The 25080-nt window shown below is 36.8% G+C and overlaps 1 protein-coding gene across 1 annotated transcript in view; it reads left to right on the plus strand.

Annotated features, from left to right (window-relative positions):
• Window positions 1-15065: 15065 nt before the first annotated feature.
• vps41 (VPS41 subunit of HOPS complex) overlaps window positions 15066-25080 on the plus strand; it is a 29702-nt gene continuing 19687 nt past the window's right edge. The window contains exons 1-4 of the mRNA XM_041814750.1: window positions 15066-15269; window positions 15615-15653; window positions 22879-22986; window positions 24453-24530. Coding sequence (XP_041670684.1) covers window positions 15249-15269; window positions 15615-15653; window positions 22879-22986; window positions 24453-24530 — 246 coding nt within the window. The 5' untranslated portion in view covers window positions 15066-15248. The remainder of the gene's footprint in view (window positions 15270-15614; window positions 15654-22878; window positions 22987-24452; window positions 24531-25080) is intronic.

Consider the following 25080-nt stretch of genomic DNA (forward strand, 5'->3'; position numbering starts at 1 on the left):
TGGATCCTGGAGGGAGCTGGGAGCCCAGGTGGGAAACAGGGAGGAGAAAAATAAAAAGAGAAAACACCCCTGGTTAGATGTGCTTCAGCGTCTCACCCTCGCCGGCTCCTTCTCTATGTCTCTACTCACTCTCTCTACCCAGCTTCTCCTTTCTATTGCTCTCTCATCACTCTCCCTCTCTCTCCTGCTCCCTCCCCTCTCCAGCTCTCTCTTTTATCTGAGTCTGGTGCTTCCCCGCTGATACTGCCGGCTGCTGCCTGGCGAAGAACTGTTACGGATCGCATGGCTTTACCATTATACCCTGCAGTCCTAAAACGGTGATACATCCATCTCCAAGGGCTCATTACTACCTGACATGTGCCTCATCTTCAGCAAACACTAAGCTGACAGCAGTCTACAAAGAGCTCCATGGGCTGTGCACTGATAAACACATGAAATAAATATAATTCTACATCTGAAGAGAGGATGGAAAATACACACCAGTGATTACATCAATTTACACATATTTAGGGACACACAATGAGATCAATGGTGACATTTCACAGCAGAGAGTGAGGCAACGTGGAGTTAAGGCCTGATTTAAACGCGAGGTGAAGTCACGGATGTTCCCAAATTTTCCTCCCAATTATTTCCATTTTTTGTCAGCACTTAAAGACAATAATAAACGCCATCTATATGACATGACGAGAGTATTATCTGTCTGAGCATGTTAGTAAAGAATACATCAATAAACTGAATTAAACTCAAACATAAATGTTGAAAGGAACAAAAAAAAAAAAAAACCCAAATGCCATCACAGGTTTAAATGTCTCAGTCAAGACATTTTGTGCAAATGATGATCCAAGACTTGACATAATATTTTTTAAAAACATCAAAATTAAAGCTTTAAAATAGCTGTCGTAAACCTGCGCTTACCTAAACAAAGCTCCAGAAGAAAAGAGAAAAACAAATAAGAGTTTCAGACAGTCCAAATGTTGAAGCAAGTCTAAAGAGCAGCTAAAACATGCCACCACCAGCTAGCACATGCTTTCTGCTGAACCAGAAGTAGCCCGCCCAACCTTTGTGTATCTGAACGGCCACCGCAGGTTCAACCCTTAGGTTGCTTCCTAAGACAGGCACTGGAGATGTCACCTCCTCCTCCTCCTCCTCTCTCTCTCTCTCTCTCCCACATACACACTCTCCCTCCCTCCTTCTCCCCCTCTGTCTCTTCCCCCTTGTGTCTTCTGACTGGAGAACTCCTCAGACAGTGTTCACCCCACCTCAGGCTCTGAGACGCAGACACAGAGCAGCAGGACTATGGCCCTCTTTCTTATTTATGAATCAAGTCCAGCCTAAATATATCTGGGCAAAAGGACAGGTGAACAGTGCATATAGGGACAGAAAAGAAAAAAAAAAGAGGTGGAGACTCATCTCACCCCTGCACCCATCAACTCCCACCCCCCACTTTCTATCAGGGTGGTCGATGAGTTCCTGCCCACAGGGGCCTTTTTAATGTGCTCATCACGGGAGTCAGCCCTCTTTGATATGACACATGATAATCTATGAAAATGTTAATCAATAGAAATAGTTTAAGCTGTCGTTAAAAGTGCGAGCCGGCTGGTCAATACTCATATCCCTGGTAACAATGTCACTAGTCATCAGCGCTTCATTTGTGGAGCACTTAAATGCGGGACACTGCGCATCAATGCACCTCTCTGCCCGCCGAGGTAAACACATTTTCCCCTCTGTCTGAGCTTGGCCGCACTCTGCATGCATTTGGGTCTACCCCCCACCCCTCAGCCCCTCTCCTTTGAGCTGCTTGATAGGTCCACTGGAGGGCAAAATTAATACCTAATTGAATCTTGCAGTCATCAAAATAATCAATAGTTTTTTATTATTTATTCTTCACAGTCTGTTGACTGTTTGAAAGCTCAGAGGGACAGGCCAGAGCACAGGCAGCCCTGAAATTTCTACCGTTTCACAATGTAATTTTCACTGGGGCATGAGAGTTTGCAAGACCTTATAAAAAATGAGAGCAGTGGTTTTTGTTACGAGGTGGGGGGAAAAAAATAAAGGAAAAATGGGAATCTTTGCCCCAGCAGCTATGATGAAAAATAGAATAAACAAGCTACTGACACTTCAGAGAAGGGCAGGGGCCTTTCTGTCCATCCCTCCATCTTTTTCCCTTTCCCCTTTTCTCCTTATTTCATCATATCAGGAGTGTGGCGGTACCTCTCTAATGCTGGCATTTCTCTTCCTGACAGACTCCAAACAAGTGCTGGGAATGAGATCAGAGCTCTAATCTTCCCCTGGCCTCTGAGGCTCCGGGATAAGGGGGCAACTCATCTCTCAGCATCTCACGCAGCTGTTAATTACTTCATTTCAAAACAGCAAGCCTCGCCTACTTGCAATCCTGCCACCAAATTGGGTGTGTTTATTAATTTAGGCTCAGGGAGTAATGTAATTACACATAATGGGATAACTATAATCTCATTGTAAGAATCCCTAATAAAAAGGGATATTTAAGACATTAACATAAGAAATTACATTAGTGATTCCAAGCAGTGGATGTGTAACGGATTAGCTGTGTTTTTTAAAGTAACCCACAGACCTCTGGTTAAAGACATAATGTGAGTTTGATCATGTGTGCATGTGTGTCTGATGTGAGCGTGTGAGCAGACAAGAGGGAGGAGGTTTGTCTTGTTTCTTCTCTGCTCACTCAGGCTGGCCACAGCTCAGGAACAGGTTGCAGGAACAAGAAAAAGCACTCGACCCCCCCCATCTCTGCCCCACCAAACACCCCCAGTGGCCAAATAATCAGTGGTTAGCAGCAGAGAGTCATCAGATACCCATGCTAATAGCTGGTGGTCTTACCAGTGCTGTCCCAGTGTGAGAGAGATGGAGTTTCAGCTGGAGACTGGGAACTTCCCTCCAACACTGCAGGCTCCTCTGGTCATTAAACAGATAAAACAAAGAATCAAAAATCATCATTTTTGTTTGTTTTACTGTGTTTATAATGATGTCTTACATTTGGCCCAGCAAACAGGAAAAATCTTCTTAAGCTGTGTAGGTGCATACTTACTGTGCAGTTAGTGCACAGAAATGAGTGCTTAAAATATGCAATAGACTCTGACAACTTAGATCCCTATAACTGATGAAAATAACTTATCTGATATATCATTAAAGTTGTTTTGATACTTTGACACATTTTCATTCTATATCTTTATATGATGCAGTCTTGGTTATTTTAAGGATAGACAGAGTTGAATAACACCAGACATGATTTTGTTTAAAAAAAAAAGATAGAGAACGACAAAGACAAACCACTATTTAAAGTGCACAGAACCAAGGCTACTGTAGAGTTTGTGAAACCCCGTCAGTTTGTGGGACTTCCCTTGCAATTTTCAGTGATTAAAAACAAGAAATGACCAAGTATTTGTCACCATAGACTTCTGTTTCTGTTGCTGTGACGTCGAAACAACAATAAATGTCATTGAAATTTTACTAGTATCACATTAAAGTTCAAACTTCTGGTGCTATGACAACATTTGAATGATATTAAAATGAATAAATAGTCTTGATAAAGTTAGGGATGTAGCTGTAAGATAACAGTCATACCAGTAGAACTGCAACAATGACTTGATTAACAGATACACTGTCAGCAACTATTCTGATGATTAATTTAATCCCTTAGATGATATTTGGAGGATAGCAAAAGAAAACAGCAGAACCTTTACAATACCCTAAATTCAAAGTTGGGAATTAGAACTTTCCCTTTGTCACATATATTAGTTGATTGAGAATGTTTTTTGACACAGTTTGGATAATAATTAAGCAAACAAGAACAGGATGACTGCAACATCTGTGTCTTTATTGACAGATGCAGATAAAAAAAGGAAATGAAAACTATTCCCTTTCCCTTTCTCTAGGGGAAAAACAGTAACACTGTAAACTTAAGAGGATTTTGTTTTTTATATAATCACCTCTTCCCCAGTTTGTTAAACCACTGGATCAAACTAGAGATGCACCGATTGTAAAAATCAGGGCTAATACTTATTTTTATTATAATTTATCTAACCTTCATTAAGCCAAGTTAGGCCCATTGAGATCAGAGATCTGTTTTTTTCCAAGGAAGACCTGACCAAAAATGGCAGCAATTCACAATTTAATCAACTAATACACCTTAACACAAACAATACACATGAAGTGATAAAACAATAATAAATCATCTTTTAAAATAGTGATATTTGGAAAGTTTGTACTCAAAAGTCTTCACTAGAGATTTAAAAACATTCAGAGTCACCAAGTTTTGCGTCTTAAATTCAGTCTGCAGATTTTTCCAAGCAAAAGGTGTCAAAAATCTAAAAGTCTTTTCCCAACTCGGTTCGAACTTTGGGAACAACAAATTGAATGAAGCTCAATGATCACAGATTGTGTAACCCATCCTTGAGGATTAAAAAAGAGAAAAGATAATCCAGAATTATGCCGAGAATGGCTTTGTAAATGAAGACATACCTGTCACTAATGTTTAAAATCCCAATGCCAATTCAAAATTTCTTTTTTCTTTACCTTTTTTTGATGCATAATATTGGATTGGTGCCAATAATGGATATACAGATATTTACAAAATAATTATACCATTATTGATAGATATTTAAGGTAGTTCAGATGTAAAACTTCAGTCTTTAAAACACATGATTTATAGTTTGAGTGTGAACAAATCAACAAATTCCAGTCCTTAAAACACACTTTAAAGTGTAAGGAATAATGATGAATAAAGAAAAAACCTTCAGCTGAAGTAGGTCTGTTGGTCCAGCCTAAAGCTCCACTAACTTATTGTTCATATGGCCAAAATTTACAGCCGATAAAGGCAGATCATTAGAGGCACAATATCAGTTATCAAAATGTTCACATCTGCTGGTACAGATAATCCACTTGTTTAACTAATATCTGCCAATACTGATATCATACCAATATTAAAGTGCAGCTCTACTTTTTTGGTGTAAGACTCCTACGATGTAAACATTTATGCTTGTGCTAGACTATGAAAAGAGACCAGAGCTTGTCCAACGGGGGACTTCTTCTCTCAAATAAAAAATCCTTTACTATGATTCAGCCGTTATGTATGTTAGATTCCATTATTAAACAGATTGGAAACAGAAGATGAACATAGCCAACTGATATGTGTTAATGCCACATTATATGTCGATGGATGACGTTTATCAACAGGGCTGATATCAGCCAACACCAATGATGCATCCCCAGATCAAAGTGTAATACTTTGGTCCCTCTTTCTTCCTCACTGCACTTCCAAAAAATGCTAAGTTGCTTGTCAAAAATTCAGCATTTCAACATAAAATATGTCGCTAATAATGCCTGTGACCCCCAAATAGCCATGCAATAATTATCAAAGAATGAATTATAAGCATATATTTTAATATTTACCCAATGCTAAGCATGTTCTCATTACCATTTATACAAAGCTTTGTGATCAAATCATACGCTGGCCTTGTCAGCTCTCACAGGTTTAATTAGATTTAAATATTTATTTATTACCCTACAGATTTCATGGATGCAATCAATAGACTGTGGCCTTAGTTTTAAAAAAACAAATATGTTCCGTTCTTTTTCAATGAAACTCATTATGTCATTTTCTTTCTAATTTTTCTACTGAAACCCTATGATGAAGTCATCCTTAAGATGCAATCATATGATCTGAGTAAAGTTAGAAACCCAACAAGCAGCCAGTGTCAACTCTAATTCATTAGTGTTACAATAATAGGATAAATCTGTCCCCCTTTAAGACTTTCTTTTGTTTAGTTTTTAAGAACAAATGTAAATATTAAGAAAATATACTGTAAAGGCTTATTAAACCTCTAATTTGTATTTGAGTATTGTTTTACTCAACAAAATGACAATGAGCAAGCAGAACTACACATTAAAATATAAAACAGAAGTCCCATTTTTAAACATATTATGTGGATTTAACTATCTTAACCAAAAAACATGACATTAATGTATGTAAAACAGCTAACACAAACAAATAGTTTAAAAGATTTCCTTTTTAATAACTGTCCTGCTGTTTTCCCCTACTGTACATTCATAGATCCCGATGTGTAATGCAGTATGGTAGATGATGATTTGTCTCCCCCTTAGGGTTATTAACCAAACTGTTCCTCTCTCATGGTATAAGGGATCTTCTCTTCTACTGTAGTTCAGTGACAGTCTATCCAAACTTCTTTAATGCATGCGTTTCACAGCTGCTTTTAGTAAATTCTGTTGCAGTTTCTTTGAAGAATAAATGCTCTTTTATCAGTAAAAAATACTTTATAATCATCTCCTTTTCTGTGCAGCCTTCTGGAGTAGTAGAAGGCGAGTGGTTTAAGTAGTCAACATTTGAGGTGATTCTTTTTCCACACTCATTAATATGATCAGCAGTTATCCATCTCTACTCCACTACAGCTAAAATGCTCCCCAGTGGATGGTCGGCGGGTCAGTGAAGGCTGAGGGCTATCAAAGCAGTGTATTAAAAGGAGCTCTTTGAAGCTTGTAAACCACGGTGCCCAGCAGGTCCACAACACATAGACGCCTCTGATTGGTCAGGTGTGTATGTGTTTTTTGCCAGATCGATCCACGGAGCTGACATTCTGGAGCATCAAAGCTTTCAGCGCACTAATCTGACTCCTCCTATGAGGGCAGGGGTTGTTTTTATTATTTTTCTTTTTTTTTCTAAGAATTGCTTATACCTCAGAGGGGCTGCTGCATGCTTATGATATGAGTGCGTGTTTTCAAAGGTTTGAAAGGGAATGGAAACATATTGAAATCCAGCTCGGACACTGTATTTATCAACCAATAAATAATGCAAAACTATAGAGAGAGCAGCAGAGAATCACAGGCCCATCCGTTGGGTATAGCACTGGCAGCAGAAGAGTGACACCACAGAGATTCACACACGGCTGCTCCTCAAAGTCAGTTTCCCCTCACACTGTCTCAGGAGACCTGCGCCACATACACACTCATGAAAGGTGTGAAAATCTGATTTCCCAAAAAGGATCGGTAATTCTCTGTGAGGGTGGAAGCCGCAATCAATAAATCATTGCTAAGTAGATTGTAAAGAAAAAAAAAATTATTCCCCTTTGGTATCAGTGCATTAGGATTCTCCGGAGGATGGATGAGGCGAGATGGGGGTGTGAGACAATCTCAATAAAGAAGAGGCAAATCATACCTTTGGCATTCATCTGGACTCTGGCATGCAGCTGTCAGCAGGGCGAAGAAAAACTGGGATAGTCGACTCATATCTGAGGAATTCTACCGGCCACTGAGTGCAGGAATGTCTGGAAATGTAAAACTAATTCAGTGTGTTTACATTCAAGAGTAAATCAACTGCCTTATCAAAATGTGTCAGTCAACCGTCAAGAAATTCAACTTAGTCAAACAAGGACATTTACATGTATTTAAAAAGTCCAGTTTTAGTGAAACTAACTTAAGAAATCACAGTTTTTTTTAACATCATGTAAACTTACTGACTGTCTACAACATGCAGCAGCAAAGTTTAAAAGATCATTTTAATGACTGGATTTTGATCTCACTAGTCTGTAGTCAGGAAAAACTAATGCTCTGATCCTCTACTTTTTTGTTCATACCATTTCTAATAATCAAAAAAATATGACACCGCCATGGAGCTCTTTTCTCCATGACTGTTCTCATCCTTAAAATTTCAAGCTTCTTCACTCTGGCTGTCGGTTTGTTGCTCCTAAAGGGGAACCAAAACCCTAACACGGGCGTCAAACTCAAGGCCCGGGGGCCAAATCCGGCCCGTGGAACGATTATATTCGGTCCACAAGATCATATCATATTTGTATTATAACTGGCCCACCAGTATGAGGTCTGCAGATTTCCTCCAGTATAAAACTGTAAACTTCGTCTTGATTATTTAAATATCCTTGTTAAGCCATAAATATCTGAAAAAGTAAAAGAGATTTCATAAAAACTCAAACTGTGGGGAAAGAAATTAATTTGTGTTTTATTTCATATTTTCAATTTTGCATCTCAAGATTACGACTCAAATTTATGATTATGACTTTTCATTTCTTTTCAACTCATTATTTGGATTTTATATGTCACATTTTATCTTTTAGATTCCCAATTTTATATTTTAAGTCATATTTTGACCTTTTCAACTCCTTACTTTGGCTTTTTAATCCCATATTCTGACTTTTAAAAACATGATTTCAATTTTTTTCTCATATTTTGACATTTTGAATGAATACTTTGTACTTTTTATATCATATTTTGACCTTTTACACTCCCAAATTTGATTTAAGTCTTATTTCAACTTTTTAAGTCATCATTTTGAATTCTAGCTCATATTTTGACATTTTCATCTCCTAATTTTGGCTTTTTAATCCCATATTCTGACCTATCAGACTCAAAATTTAAAATTTTAAGTCATATTTTGACTTTAAACTCATGATTTCAAGTTTAATCTCATAATTTGACCTTTCAAACTTATGATTTCAACTTTCTCCTCATATATTTGCTCTTTAAAGACATTATTTTTCTATTTTAAATATGGTGTTCTGATCTTTTGGAATAATAAGTTGAAATATTTATCTCAGATTTGAGCCTTTAAACTTATCATTTTTACTTTTTTGAATATCCAAATGATTTATTGTCAGTGCAGTTTTTTTCATATTTTATTACTGGTGAAAATGAGGTTGACAGTTTATGGTTAAATGTTGACCCTGTTAGGCCCTCAGATTAGACCTAAATTCAGAATTCAGCCCCTGCTGTGACTGAGTTTGACACGCCTGCCCTACAAGAACACTTTCATGGCCATGGCACTACTTAACAAAGCCAGCACAATATGATGTACTTGAACCATGTAAAGATATTTTAAACTTGAGTGGATTTCTTTGACAGCCCTTTGTCATGGCTTGATTTAATCAATGAACTTTGTTTAAATGTATTTTAATATTTACTTTTAATATGATTTGTTTAAATGTTCACTTAACTGGACTGTGAACTTATATAAGGAGTCAGCCAATAGTGGCTTCTCAGGGCTAAGCAGATGTTGATGAGACCAATAGCTAACACCACCACAGACAAACAAAAAAGGAAAAATTGCATATCACAATAAAAGTGGAGGGTGCTAGCAGAACAAGAGGGGAAAAAATGCAGCATACACAAAATAGTGCATGTTGAAGTAAATAATCTCATTAGCAATCTGGAAAATAAGACAGATAATTGGTCAAATGTTGATTTTTGCTGCAAGACTGGAAACTTTCCAGTGGCCCCATGTAATGTATATCTAGAGTATTTTATCTGTTCTATTTTGAGAAAACGCATTACCTCACAAAACCACCTGCCAAAAGAGGGCGAGCGGTCACTCTTCCAATTTAAAAGACTGAGACACCTTACCAGAAGGGCTGAGCAAGCCATGCTGCTTAACTGTGCTTTTGTCAGAGTCAGATCGTTTGATTGGCCAATAAAAGGGCATAGTTCAATGATAATTTACTTTTTAAGCTATCAGCCAATACCAATATCATATCAACAATAGCATGCATCCCTGTAAATCTCCCTTGTTTAGGTACTAGTAAAGAAACCTTGAACCATCTAAATGGCCTAGTCATGCAAAAGAAGTTCATTCTGGTTTAAAATTTTCTACTGATCATACAAACGCCAGAACTTTTAATTGCATATCTAGTATTTATTATTGTTGAACAGAGGTTAAAATTTGTTGTTGAAGACATAGACAGGTACTTCTGTTTAGTAAAGGTGGCAGTACAACATTAAAAACGCATTTATGTATCAGGGAAAATGTCTTTGGCACAGAGGTGGAAAGAGTACAAAATTATTGTACTCAAGTAAAAGTACACTTACTTTGGTTTAAATATACTTAAGTAGAAGTAAATGTACTGACCAAAAAATCTACTCAAGTAAAAAGTAAATCATTTAAAGTTTACTTCAGTACTGAGTCTCTACTGAGGAGATATACAGTTAAATATGATCCTTCCTTATTGGCAGTGACATGAGAATATGGATCTCCAACTGGATTGTTTAGGTAAAGTCACATCTTTATAATAAAGTAACATGCAACAGCTGTTTGGGATGTGATGTGGAATCGTTTTCTTGCCATGTGCCACTGTCACTTACCGGCCAGTTTCATGTCACTGACAGAAAGCAAGAACCTCCTCGTTTAACTTTCTTCTTAAATATATATTTGTGGGCTTTTTTATGCCTTCATGTAGGGAGGAGGACAGTGGATAGAGTCAGAAACAGGGATGAGAGAGAGGGAGTAAGACATGCAAAAAAGAAGCCACAGGCTAGACCCAAACCAGGCAAACACAACCTAACCACTATGCCACTGATCATCAACTGGTGGCCCAAGGGCCAAGAGCCCCCAAAGCTTCCTATCTGGCCCCAGAGGATCATTAAATTCAGAAAAGTAGGAAAAGAAGATGCTGTGGTTTTAAGGGTATTGTTTGGCTTTAACTGTCTGCAGCTGTTAAACCCACCCCAAAATTAATATAATAACATTTAATATTGAAAAAGTTTAAGAATGACTAAACATTTGATCTGTTTTTACAGAAATTCGCTTATCCGCCATTATAAGTAATTTTTTTTAAATATATTTTTAAAAATTTAGGTTAAGACTGGTGAAAATATTGCAAAAATGGCCAGAAAATGAGGTGAAAAGGGATTAGACAGCAGGAAAATGGGTTGTGGGTTGGCACAAAGGGACAAAAATTGGCTGGAAAAGTGGTGAAAAGAGGTTAAATGTTGCATAAATTGGTAAAGAGGAAAAAAGGGGCAAAAAGTATCCAAAACAGGTCAAAAGTGGCAAAAATTGTACAAACAATGATGAAAAGTGGTCAAAAAAGTGGCAAAATAGTTGAAAAGTGGCAAAATAGATAAAAAAGTGGCACAAAGGGGAAAAAAATTATGCAAAAATTGGGTTAGAGAGGTAAAAAGGGGCAAAAAGTATCAAAAACTAAAATATAGCAAAAATAGCCTGACAAAGTAGTGAAAAGGGGTTGAAAAGTAGCACACAGGGCAATAATTGGCAGGCAAGTGGCTAAAAGGGGTTGAAGAGTGGTAAAAAGGGTAAAAAGTGGCAAAACTGATCAAAAATGGGTTAAAAGTGGCAAAAATGTTGCAGAAATGGCTGAATGATGTTGTGAAAAGGCATTAGGCTAAAAAGTGTCAAAAATGGGTCAAAATTGGTGCTAAATCACAACTTGGGAGGGCCCATTCCCCGGGATTCAAAAGAAAACACAAATAGTAATATTAATACAATAATATGTTAATTAGCCCAAAATATTGATCTAATTTTTGTCTGTTTCAAAGTCTGGCCCCCAGAGTCTCTGTAAAATCCGACCCTTGTACAAATGTACTTGATGATCCCTGCACTAGGCTATCCATGCCTCCTTGTTTTAACTTTAAGTGTTGCGTTTTTTTCTTAGTACTTAATGACTTACAAAACAAAATGAAGTACAATACCTTCCCCAAAATATACATAAGTTAAAGCAGAATTACTGTTTTCAAAATGTACTCAAAAAAGTACAAGTACCCCACTCAATTACAGTAATTTGTAAAAACCTCTGCTTAAGCATGTTTTTTATGTCTAGGATGTTTTTAGATGTGGTTTGTTAGGAAGCTTTTGTTTTGAACTATGAGTTGCTAATGAATGAATCACAATGCATTTACATTAAACCAGCTGTTACCTAAATATACTGGTAAAAAAGGACAATATGAAGCACTGAAATGCCTGTATGAAGATCCTCAAAATACAACATACACACTTTTAAAATATATACTAAAGACCCTGTAAAGGAAAATCAAAAAAAAAAAAAAATCTTAACACACTAGATAATGTATGCTGGAATAAGGCTGCTGTAAACATGTGAAAACACTGAGATCTATATGTGACTGAATTTGGATTTAGACCGTTGGAAAGTTTTTCATTTCTTTCCTGGCTGGGTTAATTTGGGCGGGGCAAATATGTTGGCTGATGATGTCACCAGGTAAAACAAAGCTGTTGTAATTATATCATCCATATGTTTAGAAAAACATCTGATATCTTTTTTTCTTCCTGTTGGAATCCCACAAACTTCTGCTTTTTGGCATCGTCTCCATTCTAATGCTAAACTGTTTGTTTGTTGGTGCCAATGTCCTGTTTATCATTATGTCATTTCTTGCTGCATTCCTATTGGTTGGTTAGTAGATGTACGTAGTTCGTCACAAAAGTCACATTGTGAGGCGGACATCCTAAATTTCTAATACTGTCAGAATTTTAGCCGAGGCTATCTTTCTTATCAGCCTGTCTCACAGTGCGACATAAGACCACCGTTTTAGACCAAAGATTTGCCAGACATGCTACTGTGAGAGTAAACAGCAGGGATGGAAAATAAATAATGACATTTACTTAAATTAAGAAGTGTACTTGAACTTCTTTTGAGTACATTTTGAAATGCTTTTTAAATACTCCTACAAAAAATTCTACTTTTATGTAGGTTTTAACCAGAGTAACTGTACTTTATTTGCACCATGAGTGAAGTTATCCACTGAGTTAGACTTCTTGCCTGTGACTTTAAATGCTCTTATATAGAGTATAGTGCATATTCTTTTTCTGTATTTATTGTCTTGCTATGAGGGTGACCCTCTGTTTTGTTCTTGCCAGAGGAGACCCACCTTAACACAGGTTTTCAAGAGTTACTTTAACTTTGTCATATTGTAAAACATTTAACACTTTAAATGTGTAGTTTTACTATATATAGTGTGGACCAATATACTCACATTAAAGTGTTAAATTTAAATCTATATAAGTTGAATTAAAACAGTCAATTTTGCTGTGTATTTTTATTTAAGGGTGTGATTTTACCTCTATTCTTTTGTTCTTGCCATTAAGGAAATTCTATATTCTACTGTACAACTCCTCAGTAGCTTCTCAGTAAAATAAACTTAAAGTAAGATACGTTTTTTACTTTGACTTGAGTAGATTTATAGAGCAGTACTTTTACTTCAAGTAAATTAATTTAAACCAGAGTAACTGTACTTTTACTTGAGTACAATTGTTGTGTGAAAACAGTAACCTAAGTTAAGTTTAAGTGTGTATAAATAAACTAGGGCTGAACGATTTGCAAAACGAATCTAATTGCGATTATTTTTCCCAATACTTCGATTGCAATTTAATGTGCGATTATTTTTAGGTTCCCCGTCTTATGTGTTGTTAAACGAACACAAGCAATAAATCACTCTTTGTTAAAAAGAGCACCACATTAGATAAATAAAACTCAGAATAAATAACTTTTTAAAAAGAAAAGCGATTTTGATTAATATGGCAAATTTGATATCAGTTGCTATTGAAGGGGATGATCTGTTTTTGTTATTCTTGTTTTGAATAAGAAAAACACACACATGAGGGAGAAAAGTAGGATTTTTGTTAAAAAAAAAAAAATCCACAAAAGAAACTCTGTTTGCATATAGTTTAGAGCAGTGGTACCCAATGTGTGGCTCTAGAGCAACATGTGGCTCTTTTGTGATGATTTGTGGCTCTTTTATATCTTAATTTTAAATATTATTCCCCCAGAAAACCTTTAAAAAAACTTTTTTGCCTTTTTCACCATTTTTGCCACTTTTCACCCCTTTCAACTATCTTTTGCCATTAAAGATCACTTTTTTCCTTTTTTTTGGCCATTTTGCAACTTCCTTTGTCACTTTTTCCCCATTTATTCCACTTGGATCCAATTTCGGCCCTTTTCACCATTTTTTTTTTGCCACGTTTTGCCCACTTAAGCTACCTTTTGCCATTAAATATCACTTAGTTCATTTTTTCCCAAAATTTTTCCTGCTTCTTCTTGCCACTTTTTGTCTAAATAAGCTACCTTTTGCCATTAAATATTACTTGTTTCTTTTTGTTTACCAAAATTTTTGCCTCTTCTTTTTGCCCATTTTTGCACTGTTTCACCATTTTTTGCCACTTTTTACCCATTTAAGCTACCTTTTGCCTCTACATACCACTTATTTCCTATTTTTGGCCAATTTTAGCTACTCGTGACTGCTTTTTGCCCATTTTAGTCACTTTTCACTCATTTTTTTTGCCTCTATTGGACCAGTTTTTGCTACTTTCCGACCAATTTCCACGTTTTCTCCAAATTTTCGCCCCTTTTCACACATTTTTGCTGCTTTTTGACCATTTTCGCCACCTTTTACTTTTTTTTATTGCCACTGGTGGTTTTTGCCACCTTTCACCACTAAGATTGTGGCTCTTGAAAAGGTATTTCTTCAACACACTTGTCTGTTTGGTTGAGCAGGGTTGAGTAACATTGGTGTAGAGCATAAAACATCTACTGCAAAAAATTGTATCTGGTATTCTGACAGATTCCAGGTTAAAGAAAAATTGTATTTTCTTCTATTAGAATATTGCAGCAGGCCATATTGCGATTTAATCTAATTTGCAATTAATTGCCCAGCCCTAAAATAAACTCATCAAGGCAGTACTCAAGGAAAAGCTCCCAGATGTATTGAAAAAGTAACAATGTACTTTTCCATCAATGACTATCATTATTTCTTCATGGCAGCCAGCAGCCATTAAATATTTCATACCCTTTGGAAAGTTTGAAGGGACAGTAGTCTAGAGGTAATTAACTGCCACTGGCTTCTTTTCAATTTGTTAAAGTTTGCCTATAAAACATTACTGAAGATGTCATTTGTGGTTTAGATGAAATTCGTCATGTACTTGGCGGCTGGTGCAGTACCTTCCTCATTTCTTAAATTAGCTCAAAGAAAAAAGCTAACGGTTACCCTGTTGGCTAACATGAAACTTTATCAAAAACATGCTAGTTTACCGTGAACAGAAGAGAAAAGAAGTTGAACAGGTTAAACAGGAAAGAATGAAACCAGAACTGAACTAACACTCCAAGAAAGAAAAACATTTTTTTGTGAATAATGGCAAATTCAAAACCTGCTGCGGTGTTTTCACTCACCTGTGTCTGTTGGTTTAATGTGATGCGTCAACGGTTCCACCGATGACTGTCTTCTCTCTGTTAAATGGACTCCAATACCCACAATGCTTCGCGGTTTTGCTTCAGTCATATGATTTAATGTATGACAGGGAGAGCCTCGACAACACACATCACTATATCACTTGTTTAGAAGATGTTTTTGATATAAAACAACCACAAATGCGGCATTAGGACATTTAATGTGCATCTTCATAACATGAATTGAGATATTACAGTCATTTATTGCGGATACAGCGAGTAACAATGGCGGAAGCGGAGGAGCAGGTAAGCAAAACATGCTATCGTTAGCATGCTAATGATGATGCTTTTTCAAGTATACGCACCAAAATTAAAAGAGGAATGTCATTTTTCGATACTGTCGGCTATCGTTGATGTGTTTACAGTGTCGTTTACATCTAATTGCTGTCAAATAGAAGGTATACAATGTTATCGTAATTCATATTGGTTTCATATCTATATTTTGCTTTTTCTTAATAAGAACAGTGTAGCTGTAGTGCCTTCCCACAGTCTAAGTAACAAATATGCCTCTTTTGTGTTTTTAGTCCTTTAATGTATTGCAACATTTAACAAGATATTGCTGACTGTCTTTCAATATTTGTATTCATCCAGGGCAGAAAACCAAGTGAGGAATTCACAGATGAGTCTGAGGTAGGAAACACACAAAAAACAATGTTTTTTACCTCTTACAAAAGTACACAGAGTTGAGGGAAAATAGTCCTGCACAGGTAAAATATTGTGCAAAAACTTACACCTAAAATATTTGAAATTGCACCAGCATGTCAGTTAAAAAATTCATCTACAGCATACATTGCCAGTGACAAGGGTGTGCATAGATCTGTCAAGTTTGGGTGATTTTTGAACTCAAACAAAGCTTCCTACTGAAAGGACTTTAATGCATTGCCTGCCTTTATCAACCCAGTGTGATCCCTGAAGGATCTTTGTCAGGTTGTGAGAGGTGTCAAACACTCATGAATTTCAGATAGCTTTCCATCAATATTATGACTGAGCTTGGGCATGTTAGAGTACACTTGTGCTTCTGAGATTCACAAGTAGGCTAAATAAAATATAGCTTTACACATAAGCTTTGCAGGATGGGGAGATTGTCTTTATAGGAAGCAGAGAATGAAATATTAGGTAAAGGCTGCAGGAGATGCTTGCACCTCTCAGAAGAAAACAGTCAAGAGTGGGTAAAAGCAAAAAGAGGAAAATTGAGGAAGAGCTCCAACATCCTGTGTTTTTTGTCATTGTAAGTTTGCTCATTTCTGTAGTACACATTCTAGGATTTGGGGCTATAAACAGGATATTATTTAAATTGAATGCTCCAGTATAATGTATCTTACTTTTCATATCTGCTGCTGCTGTTGCCTTGTTGGCAGCAGTCTCGGTGGACAAAAGCTGTGAGTACATGTGTGCGTTACACTCAGAAGAAATGAGCGGTGTTACAATTTTTCAAATTTGTTGAAGTAGAAAGTCAGAGACATGCTCTTTACTGGCTCTATTATTTGGCTCAGCTTTTCTGATTTAGCCTGAGAGGTTTCACTTGGTCTTGTTTTGATACCTGAACAGTACCTGAACAATACATGAAGTGAAGGAAATAGGTTTTATTTTAACACTGAGGTATGATGGATCAAACTCTTTCTAGCAAAGAAATTACACAAAACAGTACCATTATACAAGGTGTAATGCATTTATTGGTAACTCATTTTGACTTTATTGAGCATTAATTGCTCTGCCAGACTAAACTTTTCATACAAAACAATATAAATACTTTACTTGATCTTTATTTATAGCCATATATAGGTGTAATGCTCTTCAGCACTATTTCTGCATCTGTTTGAGGTTGTAACATTGTTCTGTATCATGTTACAATTCAAGTTACAAATCATTTAGCAGACGCTTTGGTCAAAAGCAACACACATCTGGGACACATGTTTTCATGTCATTAAAGAACTTACTCAAGGGCCCACACTGGATACTTATTGCGCACTGACTGGGATGTGAAACCCCAATTTCCTGAACCAAAGTCAGTGATGTAAACCACCGAGCCAACCAGCTGCCATCTTTTGACAGTTTTTTCATCTAGTCAGATTATTTTTTAACTGTCATTTGGTCATAGGAAGATACTTAATGATTTATCTTGGTATCTTTTGTGTTATTATTTGATATATTTGAGAATTTATTAATGTTTTATTTTAACAGAATCAGTAGTTTGCATCCTTGAGATCTGTATACATTCGTAAGTAGATAAGATGGGATGGGCAGGCACCAGAGTAGGTGAATAGTTTTTCCAAAGGAAACTGAGAGCAGTACACGCTAGAAGGCTGCATTGGAGTGGGGTCCGCAGTACCCAGTGCAAATCTTGCGGGAGCGACATCTCTGCAGGTGGGAGTGGGCAGACAAAACAATTGCCGTGGGTCCCGGAACATCCGTTTTTATATGACTTGTTTGTTATGATGGAACTAAATGACTGGTTTTGAAGTCAGGTTTTGGTACGTTTTCGGTATGGTAATTAAAGTGAATAAATGGCTGAATAAATTACATTTAAATTATTAATAGTGCTGGAATCTCATTCCAAAAGGTCTTCAATAAATAAAATTATTAATAAATAATAATACATTAATAATACATTTTTTAATTACTAGGATATTTTAATTGATATAGTGATATTTTTATACCCATTCTTGAAACACTAAAATTTCCCAGCCAACTTGAACATATCATCATACAACCGTAGGTTAGCTTGTTAAGTATGCTAATTAGTAATGGAATACAAAACTGAACTTTGTTGAAACACGCCAACAAGGAAACGTATTTGTCATACCTGGATGTGATGATGCACCGGCGCCACACTCCCTGATCAAAGTTAGAGCTGTTTAATGATAAAGCAGAGCTTCATGCTCATATTAAACAAGATAACATAGGAGATGTGTCACATGTTGCTGACATAAATCACAATTTGATTGCCGTTATTTGTCAGTTGGAGTTGCCAGTGCTGCGTAAACATGTCAGAATCAGGGTTTGTCTTTGTGCAGCCAAACAGTGTGATGCTGTTTTAAAGCTTCACCACAAAAAGCACGCGCTAAAACTTTGTAAATGAGTCGAAAGGCACAGCTTTAATTCTCCTGTTATCATACGCACCGGTATGCAGAGACGATGAGCCATTGTGCAGTAATTTGAGGAAAAACATTCAAAGAAAAAACATTATTTATTTTTCATCCAATGATGAGAACGGTAACAGCACGGTGGTAATAGAGTAAAGATTAGTCTGCTGTCTATGAGAGCTGATGGAAGTGCTTACACTGCAGTTTTTCCAGAGTTCAGGAAACTATTCCAATTCTGTGTAACTTAAAAATAAATGATGGGTTAATAAGGTTGGTAAATATTACTTTGACATTACTATTTCTAAGCCATAATCAAAAATTGAATCAGTCTGTGACTCCCAGCTGCACTTTTATAAATATGTGGCACATTTACATACGGCAAAGATGTGAGTGTTGCAGTTGCTCTCCCTTTGCCTTGTAGCCTTTTACATTTGGAGTTTAGTTTTTTGCAAGTCTGCAAGACCAAATTGTCACCATTGATCATGGAAACAATGAGTCATTGGCACTGAGAAGTATCTAAAATACTGACTGTGTCCGAAATCACTCCCTATTCACTATATAGTGCACTATATAGTGAATACGCCATTTCGTAGTGGTGTCCGAATTCTGAGGGAGCATTTTTATACTCTATGTAGTGCACTCATTCTATCCAACAATGCATTATGAAAAGTAGTGAACAACTGATGGTCATTAGTCCAGCAATATTTACCATCATGCATCGCGGTTGCTGCTCAAACATGACAGACAAACAAGCACAGGAACACAGATCAGTATATTTTTTAGGCTTTTTTTGTTTGTTTGGTGTTAACCAAAGCATTTAATCTGTAAGAGAGTGTTAATGAATCAAAATGAAGTAATTTTTCCCTCTATGATGATTACAAGACATGAAACCATCATCTGTATGCAAAAATAAGTGATGTCAAAGTGAAGTCAAAAAACTTTTTATCCATTGGTATTGTTATTTTTTGTGAAAATACATTACATTAAGTATCAGTTTTCTGTGAAATTATACTGTTAATTTCAATCCTCAGTGTACGAGAATGTTTTGCAAATTAGTCCACTATATAGTCCACTATATAGTCCTCTGTAAAGTGGATTTTCCAAAATCTTGCAACGAAGCATTTCAAAGATAGTCTTATGGCTGTCCTAGAGTAGTATTAAAACACTTTTAAATGATCAATTAATGGTTACATCAATGCTGTTCAGACCAAAGTATTCACATTATTTTCAAAGACACATTTATTGCAAACACAACTGTTTTCACTCCTCTTTACTTTGTGGTTGAGGCAGAAATAAATGGAGGGTTGTATTTGAATGAAGAACCCTTATGCTAGACAGAAGACTTGTTTTAGCCTTTAAATATGACACCAAAGGCTCTAACAAAAAGACCAAGTGAGTAGTTGACAAAACAAAAGATAACTAACAAGAGATGGCAAAAGTTTGAAAGTGGGTAGTTTCTCTGTGGGGATGAAGTTTGCTTTTGTTGTTTGATACGCCCTTAAACCCGTGACAAATGCTCTCGCATCAGAAATCTCACAAGCAGAATACACAGGAAATAGCCTGGATATGGCGTTGTTGAGTGGGAAAGGATTGTTTTTGAAAATAACATTTTTTCCACGCTATTGTCCCCCACTTCCAACCCAGCAGCACATAATGGCAGACAATGTTTTGAGTTGATGCACCCTCTGGGCAGCCACAGACTGTGCAGCATTGGTTATAAACTGAATTATGGGTAATATTCAGGCTGTGACTGGCCGCAAATGTTGGCTCATAGTGGAAGGTGTAACACAGAAGAATACCATAAGTTTGCTTTATGAAATGACGCTATTCATGTTTGTCACCAGGGATGAAAGAATAACTTTATGCTACATTTCACACACAGTAATGGAAATTTGTCTCTGTATTTATCTCCTCTCACACACATGCAGGACATCTGAAGCCCTGTTAATGTGATGCTGCTGGTTTAATGTCCTGCTCAGTGACACCGTGTCTGAGGCTCCCAAAATAAATTACGTATATATTGCTTTTTGCTTTACATTGTTGTAGAAATGCTGCTGAGAGCAGTCAGGGCTTCTTCTACAGGAGTATTTACTGTGTGGACTGCGTAGAAGTAGAGCTGAAACAAGAAATAATCAGGCAACTGTTTTAATTGTAGATGATTTCAGTTTGTTAAGTGGGTTCAGATTCTAAAATGTCATATTTTTCATTTTAATTTATGGCAGTTAGCTAAACATTCCTGGATTTTGATCTCTTGTTAGAGAGTGAAAGTGTATTTTTTGTTTAGTTTCAAGATATTTTAATGGGTATTTTATTTCTATTAACCAAATGAAATTTTTCAGCAGATTTCATGACAAAAAGATCATTAAAGCTCCTGTTGGGGACTGTCAGTTTGTGTTGACTTTGGTGCCCCCTGTAGACAAAACAGTACCTCTTCTCTCTTTGCTGATTTGTTGGTCCATGAGCTTTTTGACAAAATTATCATCCTTCTTTCTTTTGAAAGCCAATACTCAAATCAGTATATCTGCGGGTTGAAGCTTAACATTTCATTTGACACCCCCTGTGATTGCAACTTTTAATGTATTTGATGAATGTTAGACATAAAATGTAATTTAACAACAGTGTCTGTCTTGTTGTCTGGTTGTTCAAAATTGACCCGACATGATATAAGATTGGATCTAGAAATTGAGTTGTTAAAAGAATGAAAGGGATTATGTAGTTGTAAATGGTTTGTAAGGGTATTTGTGACACTTTTAAGTAGTGCTGCATGATCACCACAGTATAACAGAAATGGTATCATGAGTCTACTTGCTTGGTTATGAACATGTAGAAAATGATGATAGTGTTGAAGTGTGTATTTCTTAATTCAAAACATGCAAATATTAAATAACATAAAAAGATACAAAACATAATGTTTTTGCAGTACTGCTTTCAAAATAACTTTAATTTTGAAAAAATAAAAACCTTTAATTGTTTATATAACTGCACAGCCTCAGGTCTTGTTACTTTATTTGTATCCAAAAGTAGATTTGTTTTGCAGCCAGCAAGTTTGTAACTACCATTATGACATAGGTCACAACAAGACAGAAGTAAAACATGAAACAAAAAACCTGAAATCATGATTGTGATTAATTGTGCTGCATTACCTTTAAGTCCAATTGATTTATCTGTGTTTGTTTATTTTACACATCTGGAGGCTGTTCCCTTAACTGCATAAAAATGCAGGATAAGAATACTATTGACTATTGACTTTGTTCAAACCGTCTGTACTGTACTGTTCTTTCAAAGTTAAATAAAAATACAGTTACTACGTCTACTGCTGTTGCTACTGCTTATTATCTGTTTTTCCATTCCTGGTTTATATCTAGATAAAAACACTGGTTTGTCGTTTAAAACTTTGGCATTTTGCAGGGTGGTCATTGCATGCCAAAAAAAATCCAGGTTGTCGCTCTGATACCCACTTAACGGTCACGGTGTCAGAGAATGGAACTCTGATTTCACAAACACCACAGCCCTGCTTAGTGTAAAATATTCTGCACTGTCTCATGGTTTTATTGTAGCTTAAATACTGTAATAAAGCTCAGTGTGGTAAAATACCTCACCTCATATGCACATTTCCACTGATAAATGTAAAATATCTTAAATTATCTATCTTCCTCATTTACATCTCCCAAAAACCTTAGGCTACATGTTTTATATTCTGATCCTGTCTTGGAAGCATTCTTGCACACTTTGCACATCTTGCAACTACACTGTCAATGCACACTGACTTGTTTAAACTTGAAAAATACCTAACAGGAGCTTTTACCTATTTAAATCTTTTTTTAATAAATGCATTTGTCAGTTTTATTTATTTGTATATTTAATGCTTAATTCCTGTACATTGGGAGCAAAGCTAACAGCAGTCAAACTCATTGTTGCTTGAGCATACTTGGCCAACAAAGCTGAAAAAAGCTCTGATTTACTTCAGCAACAAAGTAGAAAGGTACTTCTTTTGTTTCTTTTATTTGGGTTGTAATTTTTTTCCCAAAAATAGGATCACTATCAAACATCCATTAGTTTATTTTCTACACTTCTTATTCTGTTTGGGATCATGGGAATCTGGAGCCAGTCCTAGCTGTCAGAAAGGGGCATTCACCATAGACTGGTTCTAAGTCAATCACAGGACTGACAACCAATGCCATGCTCACACTCATGCCTACGGGCAATTTAGAGTCAGTTTTTCTAACAAGCATGTTTTTAGGACTGTGGGAGGAAACTAGAGTATTTGAAAATAACCCACAAATACACAGGTGGAACATGCAACCTCCGCACACAAGCCTTCACCAGACCGGGATTTGAACCAGGAATCTTTTTAGAAGTAGCTGTTTTTAAAGTGGTTTACCAAATCCAGATCATTTTCTCTGAATTACACTCTTTGAACAACTAGGTGTAGATGCCTCGTTAATGTGGAGTAGGCTTATTGCAGTAATTCAGTACTCTTAGTTGTACAAAATGATAATTTAGAGAATAGAGGTGTTAAAAAGCAAGGTTGTCTTTGTCTAATTGCATCCTGATGTACTCCTGTGCACTAAAACAAACAAATGACAGATGCCGGCTGGAAACTTTTCTGAAAACACACCAGACAGGATTTCAGTGTTTCTGAAAGCCTTGTACTTTATTGCAAACATTAAACATTATTCTTTGGTGTTTATTTTTGTGCAAGATGATTCTGTTTTGGTGATGTGAAGTGCAGTTGAATTAATCAAACATTTAAACTCTTGTGTCTGAACCAGGAGGAGGATAGCGAGGAGGAGCCTAAGCTCAAGTATGAGAGGCTCTCCAACGGAGTGACAGAAATCCTCCAGAAGGATGCAGCCAGCTGTATGACCGTCCATGACAAGGTAGAGGTTATAATCCGCCATCCACAAAGGCATTTCAATCTGGAGTCTGCTATCCCCAAATTATTTATCCACACATTCAAAAGATGTTCCTCTTCAAAGTTGGTTTTCATCCCCTTTCTTCAATCTGCGAAGGCAGCCACTTCTTTTCTCACCTCCCCCCTGCTTTTCCTCTCAGGGAGGTGCATCAAAAGACACCAGGCACCATTGTCTTCTCCTCTTTTTATTCCCACTCTTTCATATTTTTCACTCCTCTCCTCTGTTTGTCCAATGTTGATATTTTTAAAGGGCCACTCTCTGTGAGACGGTTAATCGTTGTGGCACCGGCAGCACACATGCACGCCTGAGCAGAGCAAAAAGTCACAGGCAGTTATGTCTCCTCACCTGATGTTTTATTAACCGCTATTGATTTTCATTTATTTATTTTTACTTTGAGGATTTGGTCCCCCTTGTTTTTTTTTTTACCTCAAAATAGCAGCCGTGCCACATCCAGAGACATCACTTTGCTGAAATTTTAAATTTGATCTGACTGTCTTTCTTCCTGGGATTTCTTTGCTTGTATACCTTCTGCCATGCAGCTACCTGTGCGGTCATACCGACTCCCCCCCTTCCCCTCCCCCTCCCCCTCCGCCATGGCAAACTCCCACAACCCTTAAAGCCACCGACAGCACACATTGCCTTATGTTGCCTCATATTTTAAGTGTTTGAATCGGAATTTCATTTGAACAATTCCATTCTGATAAATCCCTTTAAAAGTCGCTCCGCCTCACAAGGTTGAACCCTTTATTTATTTATTTTGGGTTATTTTATTTGGGGAGATTGCAGGGGGCTCTGTCTGACATGCTCAGCTGTGCCTGTAAATATAAGCATTTCATTATAGACTGCACTGAAGCATGGTGGGCTCGCCGCACATCCACATGCTGCTCTAGAAGGGTGGGGGATTAGGAGGAGGGCATGGAGCAGGGGGCCAGGGTGGAAGAACACACACTTAATCTAATGCCAAAAGCCCCCAGTTTCTATAATTTTTTTGTCCCAGTGGACTCACGTACACAGACACTCACATAAATTCACACATGCACTCTTGGTAAAACACACAACACAAACCAGTTGCTGCTCAGTAGAAATAATAGCTCTGTGCCGGGCAGGGAGGTGATTGGGTTGCAGTGGGAGCATGGGAAGAAGTCAGATGTACAGTGCATTTATTATGCTTAAGCATTTTAATTTGAAGGTGGAAAAAATGCCATTTCACACTGTATGCTTTAATAAATAGGGCTTTTCCACCCCCTGCAATTTCACAGCTTTGCCTCCAAGCCCACCCAATCCCCACTCTGCCCATGTCGCCTGCTCCAGCTCCAGGAACTTTTTTTATCCTCTTCCACAGCCTTCATCAGCACCAGATTTTTTCCCTAAATCTTGAATTTGTTTTAAATGTCTTCTGGTTTAATTTACATCACATTTTCCTCTCTCAGTTTCTTGCCCTAGGTACACATTTTGGAAAAGTCTTCCTGCTGGATATCCAAGGAAATGTTACACAAAAGTTTGAAATTGTGAGTACTATGATGATAAGTGATGATTAAAAAAATGTGACACACCTATTAAGAGAGGCAAATGCTTAACTTTCCCTCATCTTATCAATACACTGTATACTTTACTGCCTAATGTGTCATGGAGCTATACTTGTCTTATGTGTCTCTTATCACTGTCTTATTCATCAGGGATGTACGATATTGGACTTTACCAATATCTGAAATGCCGGTATCTAAAGATTAATTTCAGGTGATGCTGACACCAATATCAATACTAATATTTAAGTATAGGTCAGACCTAAGACTTCAGTTATTTAAATACACCATTTAAAGTTTGATGATGAGAAATGTAAAAAATCACTGTCCTTAAAACAGACTTTAAAGTCTAAGGAATGATGATGAGTAAAGGAAGAGACTTCTGCTGGTGTAGGTCTGCTGGACCAGCCCGAAACTCCACGAACTTTTTGTTTGTAAAGCCAAAATAGGCAGATTTCTATTGCCAAAACATCAATTTTAAATATCAGCAGAAATCTTCCTATCTGTTGATACCGATATCATGATGATAATACTG

This window comes from Cheilinus undulatus, linkage group 19, assembly GCF_018320785.1.
Source record: "Cheilinus undulatus linkage group 19, ASM1832078v1, whole genome shotgun sequence".
NCBI lineage: Eukaryota > Metazoa > Chordata > Actinopteri > Labriformes > Labridae > Cheilinus > Cheilinus undulatus.